The 14,260-nt window shown below is 43.8% G+C and overlaps 1 protein-coding gene across 1 annotated transcript in view; it reads right to left on the reverse strand.

The window, feature by feature from the left end:
* Positions 1 to 14,260, reverse strand: part of LOC120978039 (kinesin-like protein KIF14) — a 129,270-nt gene that overhangs the window by 34,683 nt on the left and 80,327 nt on the right. The window contains exons 18-22 of the mRNA XM_040406279.1: positions 12,140 to 12,238; positions 11,784 to 11,904; positions 5,145 to 5,238; positions 4,241 to 4,376; positions 3,212 to 3,297 (exon numbers count right to left, since the gene is read on the reverse strand). Of these exons, the coding sequence (XP_040262213.1) occupies positions 3,212 to 3,297; positions 4,241 to 4,376; positions 5,145 to 5,238; positions 11,784 to 11,904; positions 12,140 to 12,238 (536 nt within the window). The remainder of the gene's footprint in view (positions 1 to 3,211; positions 3,298 to 4,240; positions 4,377 to 5,144; positions 5,239 to 11,783; positions 11,905 to 12,139; positions 12,239 to 14,260) is intronic.

Genomic DNA, 14,260 nt, shown 5'->3' on the forward strand with positions numbered 1-14,260 from the left:
TGGGACCATCAGTTGCGTTGAGGAGAAGTCAGGTGGATACACAGCTGATAGTCCTACTGAATAGACTGTTAGAATTTGTATTATGGCAAGAAAAAAGCAGCTAAGTAAAGAAAAACGAGTGGCCATCATTACTTTAAGAAATGAAGGTCAGTCAGTCAGCCAGCCGAAAAATTGGGAAAACTTTGAAAGTAAGGGCTATTTGACCATGAAGGAGAGTGATGGGGTGCTGCGCCAGATGACCTGGCCTCCACAGTCACCGGACCTGAACCCAATCGAGATGGTTTGGGGTGAGCTGGACCGCAGAGTGAAGGCAAAAGGGCCAACAAGTGCTAAGCATCTCTGGGAACTCCTTCAAGACCATTTCAGGGGACTACCTCTTGAAGCTCATCAAGAGAATGCCAAGAGTGTGCAAAGCAGTAATCAAAGCAAAAGGTGGCTTCTTTGAAGAACCTAGAATATGACATATTTTCAGTTGTTTCACACTTGTTTGTTATGTATAACATGTGTTAATTCATAGTTTTGATGCCTTCATAGTCATAAAAATAAAGAAAACTTTGAATGAGAAGGTGTGTCCAAACTTTTGGTCTGTACTGTAGCTTTATTGCAAGAAACACATTTAGCTGAGGAGGATTTCTTCCGCATGGAGAAGATGTGGGTGGAGAAGGTAATAGGATCTTCATCAAATGCTAGGAAAGCAGGGACTTTAATCTTGTTCCACAGAGGTCTGAACTATACACTACTGTCACGGTGGGGAGTGGGGGAAACCCCCCACTGTATCATGGGAGCAGTTACTTGGCCAGATAACAATGAAGCAGGCAGGCCTAAACCTACAGCCGCCCTAATTCTGACCCTGATCTCCTGACCGCATGAGCGAATCCTGAAGGTGGGATATGCCTTTATGGAACCATCCAGAATTCAAAGCAGGTAATAGCAATAAATAGTTTCACATGTGGAAGTCTAGAGGAATATACTCCTTAAAACATTTACTCCATGACAAGGAAGCTCGATATCTGTCTGTCAGAATTCCAGGATATACGCTTTCACAGAGTCACGTTATACAATTTTATCAAGTACTGTCTTTCTGTAAAGCTAGATTAAGAGATGTTAGTCAGGAATACATCACTAAATTGTTTTGACACTTTACTAGGACAAAAAACACAAACTTTCGCTCTCAACCATCTATAAATCCCTGAGGGAAAGAGAAAATTATAAAACTCAGGCTCATCTATTCTCGGGGTGTAAATCATTAATGGGAACAACGGAGTGGAAGGATAAGTTGATGAATGGGTGGATGCGAGTTAGGAAGGCAGTCACATGTGAGGGATGGAGAGAGACGCAGTTTAGGCTCCCACATAGAGCAATATTTGCATTTAATCTACCTGCCTCGTATGTGGCTCCCGAATGGATAACAGCATGTCCAAAATGTAGCCAATCAAGGGCAGATTTGGATCATTGTATATGGTCCTGCCCAATGGTACAAACCTACTGGAGTTGGATACTATCTTGGATCAAACAGACTTGGCAGATAAAACCACCATGTGAGCCACTCGTAGTTTTGTTTCATTGTTTTCCTGAAGGGAAAAAGATAGAGATTGATAGATGGGGTTTTATTGGTAGCTTTGAGATGCCTATTAAACAAATGGCTAACGCCACATACACCATCGGACAGGGAGTTCCAGGGGCAAATGCGATACTTTTTATTAATGGGCCAATTGGAAATAAAAACCATATTTCTACTATCTTCCTTAACAAATGGAAGACCTTTATTGGCAAACATCTGACGAATGTAGAAATACAAAATCTCATGCGCAATTTTTAACACACAGAATGGTACCTGACAAAGGATATCAAAGGACAGTTGGGACATCTTAAGGTTTTATAGATACTTTATCACATTTTACTGAACTATGAGACTTCGTTGAGAGGAGGCACATCCAGATGGGGGTGGGGGTGGGTTGGCCTCGGGGTTGAGTTGAAATAAGGTTTGGAAATAACTTTAGTGGGGCTAGAATGGTAAATTGTTACTATACAATATTCTGTGTTGCCAATTGGCTATATGGATGCCATGTTAACACTAATACTTTTAATAGTGTTCCTTCTTGATAAGAATGTACTGTGATACACATTTTGTTTTGTACCAAAATAAATAAAATGTTTAATAAAAACCACGGTCGTGTGCATGAGCCTTAAATTGCACCACGACGTATCACAGTGGCTGATGTTAGATGATAAATCTGGAGTACCTTTAGACAGTCTAGTCTTACGTCACACCACCAATACGTTCGTGTAGATTACTACAAGATTCTCTGCACATTTTTTGTGGCATATCATGACTTTTATGCCTTAGCGCCTTTGCCTCAAAGCCATGCCTCCTTGTTACACAATGCAGAAAAAAATAAGTGATGCAAAGCACGTATGCCAGGTTTTTTTTTGTGTTCAAATTGCGCCGAAATGTTGGTGCATTTTCAATAGTAAATCTGATCCACGGTAGGCAATCTGAAGTCATCTCAAAAGAATTACCACACAGAAAAACGTTCATATTTAAAGGGTTAAGTGTCATCCTGCCCTTATATCTACATTTCTTCTTATGAGGTCCATCCCTTTGGGACTGGATAGACAAAGACATATGGGAAAACTATTCACAACATAAAAACACTTTTTATACATATGTATATCAAAACCCTGCCCTTCAAATCTCTGCACCAATTCCAGAACCTCCCTACATTTAACCTGCTCTTCACATGACTCTCTCCTTTCCACTCATCTACTATTCACATTTTCTCCAGGACTTTACCCGTCCCATGCATCTCCCCTTTTCTAGAGTTATCTACCCCAACATCAGACTTTCAACGTCACACATTAATCCCACCCAGCTGGGAAGGGGAGACTAAGTGGGCTTACTCCAGGTACTGGGTGGCATTGGTCATCAATAGGGATGAGCGAATAGACTTCGGATGAAATATCCGAAGTCGATTCGCATAAAAATCCGTTCTAATACTGTACAGAGCAGGAGCTCTGTACAATATTAGAATGTATTGGCTCCGATGAGCCAAAGTTATTACTTGACGAAGTCTCACGAGACATCGCACAAACTATTTGTTCATCCCTAGTCATCAATAAGCCAAGGCCAGCTGCAAACAAAAAAAAAACGAAACCTAGAGCAATGTCGTAAATTACATATAAAGCATGTGTATCAGCATATTATACTTGCCTTTTCGGAGATGGTTGTTTGAGTTCTACCTCCCAGGTATCAGCAGGGTCATAAAAAAGTTCATCACCACTACTGTCCAAGAATCCCTGCATAAAGAAGAGTACAAAGGGTTTTTCCCACCATAAAAATCTGACCACCGGGACCCCCACCAGTGGCGAGAACAGGGTCCCTGAACCCTGCTAAGCAAAAAGAGGGGTTGTCATGCATAGACACTCACCCTCTGGTCATCTATATAGGGCTGACAGAGATAACTAAAAGGTCCCTTTAGACGCGACTGGGGATGGAAACGGTCCTTCCTGGCAGTCATCTGCCCCTCAGTGGAGGAGACGACTGCATTTACATTCAAGGATCAGCATCGGTAAGAGTGATCGCAAATGTCATCACTCGTCCTGATACAGACTCATTATTTGCAGACAACAGGAGTGTTTTTAGATGATCTGCTTCCAGCTAATGACAATTTAGGTGCCTACACAAACAATCCAATCACTAGACAATCAGACATCAGGTTCAGCGTCACCTTTACACTGCCAGATAATTACCAACAAATTCTCCTATAAACGCTCATTAGCATTTAGGCAGACTCTCAGCCCATGTTAAAAGCCCTTAAAGTGGTTTTCCAAGACTACAAAATGCCCCCCCCCCCATATGCATCACAATAAATATACTTACCTGGCTCTCCACACCGCCGCTGCTGCTTCTCCCAGGGATGAAAACATCCAGTGTCATCGGGGGGGAGCAGCCAATGGGGGACAGGGACGAGCCTTCCTACCTTCACCCGCGATGCTATGGAGGCTCGTACCCGTCTGCCTTTGGACTAGGGGGACTAGGAGCGGGAAGCCAGGCAAGTATATTCATTGTGAGGGGCCCGGCCTATGGGGAGCATTTTATAGTCTTGGATAACCCCTTTAAGTACTGCATTTTGCATATATCACTGTCATTACATTCACTCCAAGGGACTCCGGGACCCTCTTCTCATCATTGATGGTAAAGCCCCTTACATGGGTACCCCTTTCATTGATGGCAACTTACATGGTACAAGTCCCTCATGCCTGCCAACTTCTCTTCAAATTTTTCAAGGCCCCACAAAGTTGATATACCCAAGTTAGTGTTTGAAACTTTAATGTACACAGTCTTTTCTTCTCCATTCAGAGCAGGTGGATCGTACCTGTGAAAAAACTCAGTTTCATTGGGACACACAATAATACAACAACGCTGCTGTTAAAAATGGGAAAACTGTTCATTTTTAAATTGCAGTTTATTGACGAATACCTTTGTAAAAAAGCAATAATTAAACACGGCCCCCTTCCATTGAATGGGGTCTCGGTATGTCCTTGAAAACAGACAAAATAGGACAAGTACATTTTTTTGACAGCTGTTAAAACTGGCACTGTTCTAAAAACATGCGAACATACCCTTAGAAGAAGTAGTTTGTGCAATATGATGTAAAACGTAAATCCAAATTTTATCTTCTCGGAATTCATATGAACAGATTATCCAACGAGTAGTCCACTTATATGATCCATAAATGAGACAAGTCAAACGCCAAGTTACATTGGGGTCCAAACTCTGGAACATCCACTGTTGAAGTGCATGAGGTAACCCAGCAGGACAAGCATGCCCTGTCAATATAAGGCCTAATGCACATGAATGTATATGTTTTGCGATGTGTAGCCTCATGGTCTTTAAATTTCCATGAAACTGTATTTTTCTGCATTTATTATTTTGTTATTTTTGTAAAAAAAAATTTGATCCCAAATATATTTTTAAAATCCCCCAGTGAAATCTTTTTACTACTTCCTTCTGCCATTCAGGCCATGAACGTTGCATAGGAGAAAGCACTGTAGATACATCAGTATGTGCCTGTATACGTAATGTTTTCGTGGGTAGAAACATTCTGAATCAACTACGAGAAAATAATATTTTCGAATATCACCTGGAAAAGATGGTCTGTTTACTCGTGCTTTTGCTGATTGCGTTTGCTTCTTCAAGAGTGATAGAAAGCTGCAGAGCTGTCCACTGTTCCTGTTCTGAAAAGAAACCAAATTTTACATAACTTTTCACTTAAATGACAAGCGTTACCAAATCTTTTGGATTTCTGAAATTTGTTATCGTTTTCCTTTACAGTTTATTTTTAAGCTGTTGTGTTCTTTGGACTAACCACGTTAGATGTGCCCCCCCCCCCTCCCCCCCAGCAATAATTTGATCAGATTTTTCTGTGATCAAATGACTCTTCTCCCCATTCGTGGCTCATTTCTACTGGGTTTTCTCTTAAGCAACAGTGTTTCAAAGACATTAGTTGTGTGCAACCATGGAGCCTGACAATATCTCATGCTGGGTTAGGTGAAATTCACCAATTTCTGGCTGTGATATACCCCTGCTCTGCATAGGTGACGGGGACCTAAATTTTTAAAAATAATCTGTTCCATTGGTTGGTGACATTAACCCATTTCCGGCGATTAAAACCCCCTGCTCTGCATAGGTGACAGGTGCATGAAGCACCTGACAGGTTTCCTTTAAGTGAGTGCTATTACAATGGCAAAGATCTTAAGTACAGTGATGCCTCAAGATACAATGGCCTCAGGATTAGAGTTGAGTGGACACCTGGATGTTCGGGTTCGGCCGAACTTCACAAAAAAGTTCAAGTTCGGGACCCGAATTTGACCCCGAACCCCATTGAAGTCAATGGGGACCCAAACTTTTGAGCACTAAAATGACTGTAAAAAAGTCATGGAAAGGGCTAGAGGGCTGCAAAATGTGGTTAAGAGCATGGAAAGTGCTCTGCAAACAAATGTGGATAAGGGAAATGACTTCAAATAGCATAAAATACATAAATATTAAATATAATAATCTTGATCTAGGAGGACCAGGTACATATGGAGTAGGAGGTTGAGGAGGCGGTGGATGTGTAGGTGGAAGCGGCGGTGGAGGATGAGGAGGTAGCCTACACTGCTTTTTGGTTTTAATAATAATTATTATTATTATTATTTTTTTTTATTTTTATTAGGGTACACCCTAAAACATTGGGAAAATAACCTGTTATAACCCCCTCCAGTCATGCTAAACAAACGTTCAGACAATACACTGGCTGCAGGGCAGGCCAGCACATCCAAGACGTAAAGGGCAAGCTCAGGCCATATGCCCAATTTGTAGATCCAGAAGTTTAAGGGGGCAGACCCATCAGACCGTACGTGTAGGCGCGTGCACACATATTGCTCCACCATGTCGCACGTCCCCATGATGTCCACAATCCAATTGGATATCTGCTGTATCAACTTTCGATGTTCTTTTCTGAGCCTACCATGGTGATCACGGTTAGCGGCGATTTAGGGTTCCACACCGGAGAGGGAGCGTGAGAAAAGGGATACCACATCCAAGGGAGGTCAATGGCTGCAATGATCAAGCTGAAATGTGGGACAAATTATTAAAGCAGAAGGATTGAATGAAAGGGCCAATTAAAGATGAATTTTAGAAATTTAAGTCCCTGTCACCTATGCAGAGCAGGGGTTTTTCCATCGCCAGAAATGGGTTAGTGTCACCCACCAATGGAACAAATTATTTTTTTTAAATTTTGGTCCCTGCCACCTATGCAGAGCAGGGGTTTTTCATCGCCAGAAATGGGTTAATGTCACCCACCAATGGAACAGTTGATTTTTAAAAATTTCGGTCCCTGTCACCTATGCAGATCAGGGGTTTATTCACGGCAAAAATGGTAAAAATGTCAACCCAAGAATGTAACAAAAAAAAAATTGTGAAATTTATTAACCTGTCTACTAGGTAGAGCAGGGGTATATCACAGCCAAAAATTGGTGAATTTCACCCGAAAATTTAACAGACAAATTTGTGAAATGACAAAATAAAATACTTACAAATTTTAAAAAATTATCTTTATTTATGAGGTGGAGGTCCATATGGAATAGGAGGTTGAGGAGGCTGTGGACATAGCGGTGTAGGTGGAAGCGGCGGTGGAGGAGGACGAGGCAGCCAACACTTTTTTTGTTTTAATTTTTTCTTATTTTATTTTTTAATTGGGGTACACCCCAAAAGAGTGGGACATATCCAAAATACACGAATGAGCAATTGCGCTGTAGTATAACAATGGCTGGGTAAGGCCGGTATACATGTCTATTCTGCACAAAGTACGGACAAGTCCTGTGGGATCCATGCCTGGTTCATTTTAATGAACGTGAGCTTGTCCACATTGGCTGTGGACAGGCGGCTGCGCTTGTCTGTGATAACGCCCCCTGCCATACTAAACACACGTTCAGATAATACACTGGCTGCAGGGCAGGCCAGCCCCTCCAAGGTGAAAGGGCAAGCTCAGGCCATGTGCCCAATTTGGAAACCCATAAGTTAAAGGGGGCAGACTCATCATTCAGTACGTGTAGGCATGTGCACACATACTGCTCCCCCATGTTGGTGAAATGCTGCCTCCTGCTAAGACATTCCATATCAGCTGATGGTGCTGGTTGTTGTGGCGTGCTGACAAAGATATTCCACATTTCGGCCATACTAATCCTGCCTTATGAGGTGCTGGTGGTGCCCCAGCTGCGTTGGCGACCTCTTCCTCCTCCTCTGCCTTCGCCTTGTGCTTCCACTGTGCCCCCGCCGTCAGGTGGGAAAGCCACCAGCAGCGCATCTACCAGCGTGCGCTTGTACTCTTACGATCACGCTCCAGTGATGGAATTCAGGACGGTTACTTGTCCTTGTAACAGGGATCCAGCAGCGTGGCCACCCAGTAATCAGCACAAGTTAGAATGTGGGCAACTCTGCGGTCGTTGCGGAGACTCTGCAGCATGCAATCACTCATGTGTGCCAGGCTGCCCAGAGGCAACGATAAGCTGTCCTCTGTGGGAGGTGTATCGTCTGTGTCCTCTGTATCCCCCCCAGCCACACACCAGTGATGGCCATGAGCTGGTTTGGGTGCCACCCTGCTGTGAACATGGTTCCTCCCCCTCCATCTCATCATCCTCCAGAACTGTGCCCTGGCTGGACAATTGTGTACCTGGCGTTTGTGGGTGCAGGAACCCACCCTCGGAGCCACTTGTGAATGACTGGCTGGAAACCCTATGAAATGATCCCTCTTCCTCCTCCTCCTCCTGTGCCACATCTTTTTCCATCATCACCAGAAGCGTTTTTTCAAGGAGGCATAGAAGTGGGATAGTAACGCTGAGAACAGCGTTATCGGCACTGGCCATGTTGGTGGAGTACTCGAAACAGCGCAACAAGGAACACAGGTCTCGCATGGAGGCCCAGTCATTGGTGGTGAAGTGGTGCTGTTCCGCAGAGCGACTCAACTGTGCGTGCTGCAGCTGAAACTCCACTATTGCCTGCTGCTGCTCGCACAGTCTGGCCAGAATGTGCAAGGTGGAGTTCCACCTTGTGGGCACGTCGCATATGAGGCGGTGAGCGGGTAGGTCGAAGGTACGCTGCAGCGCTGACAGGCCAGCAGCAGCAGGGTGAGAACGCCGAAAGCACGCACAGACAGCCCGCACTTACTGCAGCAGCTCTGATATATCGGCACCACCAAATTCAGCACAAAAGCCAGGCAAGGGATGTGCCTCAAACCGGCTAGTCCCAGAGCTGCTACGAGATTTCGCCCATTATCGCACACCACCAGGCCGGGCTTGAGGCTCATTGGCACCAACCACTCATCGGTCTGTTGTTCCATGCCCATCCACAGCTCCTGCACGGTGTGGGGTTTGTCCCCCAAACAGATAAGTTTTAAAACTGCCCGCTGTCGTTTACCCCTTGCTGTGCTGAAGTTGGTGGTGAAGGTGTTACACTGACCGGATGAGGAGGCAGAGAATGAGGAAGCTGAGTAGGAGGAGGAAGCAAAAGGAGGCAAACTGAAGCGCCCTGCAATCCTCGGTGGTGGAGGGACATGCGCCAAACTGCTATCCGCCTCAGGCTCAGCTGCCACTGCATTTACCCAGTGTGCTGTTATGGAGATATAACGTCCCTGACCGTGCTTACTGGTCCACGTATCCGGAGTTAGCTGCACATTGCCACAGGTGGCGTTGCAGTGCACACCTGATTCTGTCCCCCACTTGGTTGTGCAGGGAAGGGATGGCTCGCCTGGAAAAGTAGTGGCGGCTGGGCACAACGTACTGTGGGACAGCCACCGCCATAAGGCTTTTAAAACTGTCTCCACCAGACGGAATGACAGCATTTAAAAGGCCAGTAATTTTGAAATGCTGGCATTCGGCGCCAGGGATCCCGGGTGGGTAGGGGGGTACTTCCTCTTCCGCTCCAGTGTTTGGGAGATGGAGAGCTGAACGCTTCCGTGTGACATTGTGGAAATGCTTGGTGACCAAGGTGGTGGTGGTGTTGCTGGCAGATCCTCTGTTTGCGGGGTGGCAGGTGCCACTGCCATTCCAGAGGTGGATGAAGAGGCAGAGACTGCAGCAGAAGAGGAAGCAGAAGGCGCTAGAGACCTTTCTTTGTTTTTGAGGTGTCTACTCCACTGCAGCTCGTACTTTGCACTTAGATGCCTGGTCATGCAGGTTGTGCTCAGGTTGAGAACATTTATGCCTCACTTCAGGCTCTGATGGCACAGCGTGCAAACCATCTGTCTCTTGTAGTCAGCACATTGTCTGAAGAACTGCCATGCCAGGGAACTCCTTGGAGCTGGCTTTGGTGTGCTCAGTCCCTTTCTGCGTTGGGCAGTAGCAGGCGTACTGTCTAGGGGACGGCCACTCCACTTTTGCACCCTGCTCCCTCTTCTGCTCTGTGCGACCACCGCCTCTTCCTCCAAACTACATAGGTCACTCGCATTACCTTGATTTCATGTGGGGTCGAGGACCTAGTAGTCCTCCACATCATCTTCCACCCAGTCTTCACCCCTGCCATTCTTGTCGGTCTGCACACTGCAGAAAGCCACAGCAGTTGGCACCTGTGTTTCATCATCATCCGAGACGTGCTGCGGTGGTCCTCCCATGTACTCATCTTGAAACATAAGTGGTTGGGCATTGGTGTACTCAATCTCTTCCATTTCTGGGGCAAGGTTAGGTGGATGGCCCTGGGAAACCCTGCTAACAGAGTCATCAAAAAGCAGAAGAGACTGCTGCATGACTTGGGGCTCAGACTGCTTGGCTGATTTGCAAGGGGGTGAGGTGAAAGACTGATAGACATCGGCTGCAGGTGCCAACTCTGATCTTTCAGCAGGAGACTGGGTGGGAGACAATGTGAAGGAACTGGATCCACTGTCAGTAACCCAATCTACTATCGCCTGTACTTGTTCCGGCCTCACCATTTGTAGAGCCGCATTAGGCCCACCAAATAACGCTGAAGGTTCTGTTGCCTACTCGCACCTGAGGAAGGCGTTTCACTTGTGCGGCACAGATCTCCCTGCAACAGGAGCTCCACCAGCAGCACCACGTCTCTTATTCAACGCTCTCCTCATTCTCTGCAAATTTTGTATTTTTCCCCAAAATGGAACAGAAGATAACAGCAGTATCCAACATGTGTATTTCACACTGACAGAGGCAGCAAGGGCTGTAAAATTTAGTATTTAGCCCAAAAAGGGTGTTTTTTAAAACCCAGAAAATTATTGCAGTATTTCAAGCTTAAATTGCACACTGACAAATGCTGCATAGGCCCAAGATGGAGGGTATTGCCAAAAATTGGTGCTTTTTTAAACACAGAAAATTAGTGCAGTATTTCAAGCTTGTATTTGACTGTCACAAATGCACATATTCTGTGCTGGTGCACAGAACTTGCATAAAATGGCCGCCGACGACCACCTAACAGACGGATAAAAGTAATTTTTCTGTCACAGGGCTCAGGGCAGGGTAAAAAGATTGTGCACTGCACCCACAAAACAAAATCTAGGTAGATCGCTGAGTTAACAAGCACTTCAGATTAAACGATTCTGTCCTATTCTCTCCATCACAGCAGCAGCATCCTATCCCTACACTAGTAACAGCAGAGTGACGTGCAGCGATTATACAGATTATATAGACGCTGGGTCACATGCTGCACTGGCCAATCACAGCCATGCCATTAGTAGGCATGGCTGTGATGGCTTCTAAGGGCACACACGTTAAACACTTGTTGATTGGCTGCTCTGGAGCCTTTCAAAAAGCGCCATTAAATAGCCGAACACCGAACCCAAACTTCTACTGAAAAGTTCGGGTTCGGGGTCCAAAAATCCAAAATTTCGGGTTTGCTGAACCCTACTCAGGATACAATATTTTCAATATACAATGGTCTTTTCTGACCCATCGTAAGTTAACTAGACTCAACATACAATGCCTCACTCCTATCCAACCAATCAAGGCCACTTCTCTGGTAAAATAGCTATTTAGCAGCTATTCATGACTGTTATATGTAAGGACTTGTTTTATCTGTCTTCATTATCTGCTTATTTTTCTTAAATCTATATTTTCTCTCATCTTGAATGACATTTTGGGGCTTTGGAACAGATTACTCAACTTAAAAGTTTCAACATACAATGGCCGTCCTGGAACTAATTAATATTCTATCTTGATGGACCACTGTACTGTAGTTGTCTGAACTCCATAAACACTGTAGGGAAAAAAATGTTCAGACTACATAAATAATTGCCACTCACTTTCTGCCGATATGCTTTGTTTCACTCTGTACTGCATTTTTTCCACATCTTTAGTGAGACATTCTCTCTCGTGCTCTAACACCTGTATGAATTTAAACGGCTTTACATCCATTTCACCAACCTGAAAATAAAAAAATAAAAAAAATAAAAACTTTAAGAAAAGTGCATTACAAATATTTGTTGTTTTCCCTTTTTTTTTTTAAATAGGGGTCTACTCTCAATATGTAGGGATGTCTACAACTGGGACAACAACCCAGGCATATAGGCGCTCATACCCAATACGCAATGCTCACTAGGGTCAATTTCATGGGAAGTCAATTCATTTAGATAAGTATGGCTCCTATGAGAAATATTACCTGAAAGGATGAGCCTGATGGAGGGAGATAATCCCTGTTTCTCAAGGTCTTATCTTTCTGGTTTCTCCTGAGGCTATTTTTCCTAGTCTGTTCTTCTTCCTGTACAGTCAAACCACATACAATGACCTCTAGAGACTTAATAGTGCCATAAAAGTATACGTTTATACTAAGAAAGCAATTGAAATAATTATGTCAGTGTTACAAGGTAGAAGTGATCAAACTACTCGAGATTCAGTTCGGTTCAGGTTCCCCAAATTTTTTTAAAAAGTTCAATTCAGATATGAATCAATACGGACCCAAGCGACGTTGCTCCAATAGTCCTGAAAATTGGTATAATACCTTCTAGTCTCCTGGGACTCTGAATTAATTTTTTTATGATTTTTTTTCTTTTTCCCCTCCTCCCTCCTCAAGATAATGACAGCAAAAGTAAACATACATGCTGTATGTTAATAGAAACTGATTTAGGCCTAAATTGGTTAGCACTCTCAGATAATATGGAGCACTACACTGTGTATTGGTGTACTGATTCACACTAGTATTCTATATGCTATGCTAGATTAATGGTAGAACACACGTACAGTGTTGCTCTCCATATTTTACCATCAACATGCACCCATATTTTGATACATAAAGTCTTATTGGTTGGATTTTGAGGGAAATCCGTTAAGGAATATGGAAATCAAAATAAAATGGGTTTAAGATACAGAAGACCATTAGGCAATTTGGTTCACATGAAAAATCTGTCCATTTTGTACACAGATATAGCAAAGAATAGAACTGAAGGGTCGTTAGAGGTAGCCGGAGGTCTGTAGAGTTAGAATGGTGAGGCAAGGTCCCCCAGTGTTAGGTCCTAGAGAAGGTGCAAACCTTCCACTTTGCCTTGGCCAGAGTATTTAGATAAATAACTCGAACATTTAAAGATAAAGATCACCATACATGTTAGGCCCCTTTCACATGGGCGAGATTTCCGCGCGGGTGCAATGCATGAGGTGAACGCATTGCAGCCGCACTGAATCCGGACCCATTCATTTCTATGGGGCTGTGCACATGAGCGGTGATTTTCACGAATGCTCTATATTGTGAGTTTTTCACGCAACGCAGGCCCCATAGAAGTGAATGGGGCTGCGTGAAATTCGCAAGCATCCGCAAGCAAGTGCGGATGCTGTGCGATTTTCACTCACTGTTGCTAGGAGATGATCGGGATGGGGACCCGATCATTATTTTACCTTATAACATGCTTATAAGGGAAAATTATAGCATTCTTAATACAGAATGCTTAGTAAAGATGGAGGGGTTAAAAAAATAAAACTAAACTCTCCTTAATCCATTTGTTTGCGCAGCCCAGCTTCTCTTCTTTCTTCTTCTTTAAAGAAAAAAACCTGTGGTGACGTCACTGCGCTCATCCCATGATCCATCACCATGGTGATGGATCATGTGATGGACCATGTGATGAGCGCAATGACGTCACCACAGGTTTTTTTCCTCAAAGAAGGAGAAGAGAAGCCGGGCTGCGCGAACAAATGGATAAGGTCAGTTTAATTTTTTTTATTTTTTTAACCCCTCCATCCCTATTTTATTAAGCATTCTGTATAAAGAATGCTATTATTTTCCCTTATAACCATGTTATAAGGGAAAATAATAAAATCTACACAACACCTAACGCAAACCCGAACTTCTGTGAAGATCAGGTCTGGGTATCAAACATGCCGATTTTTCTCACGCGCGTGCAAAATGCTTTGAAACACTTTGCACTCGCGGGGAAAAACTGCATTTTCCCGCAACGCACCCGCATCGCCTGTGTGAACCCAGCCTTAGATCTAACATTTTTGTACATGTGTAGATTTTCTAGTATTTCTGATCATATTTTGCAAAAACCACCATTTGATGACAGATAATCTGCTCAAATGTTTATCTTCATTTTATTTCAGCCAGCAATCAGGCATTAGCAAATGATCGCCAACTGACAGCTGATTACACAATACAAATATAGATCTTTGGGTGATTGATTTTTTTACTCATCTATCAACATTTATCTTTTATGCTGGAGGTGAAATAGGCCTTCATTACAGGGGTTATCCAAATGTCTGCCAATTTTATGTAATTAATATGCTGAGCTTCAAC

The sequence above is a fragment of the Bufo bufo genome, chromosome 8 (genome assembly GCF_905171765.1).
Source record: "Bufo bufo chromosome 8, aBufBuf1.1, whole genome shotgun sequence".
In the NCBI taxonomy this organism is placed as follows: Eukaryota; Metazoa; Chordata; class Amphibia; order Anura; family Bufonidae; genus Bufo; species Bufo bufo.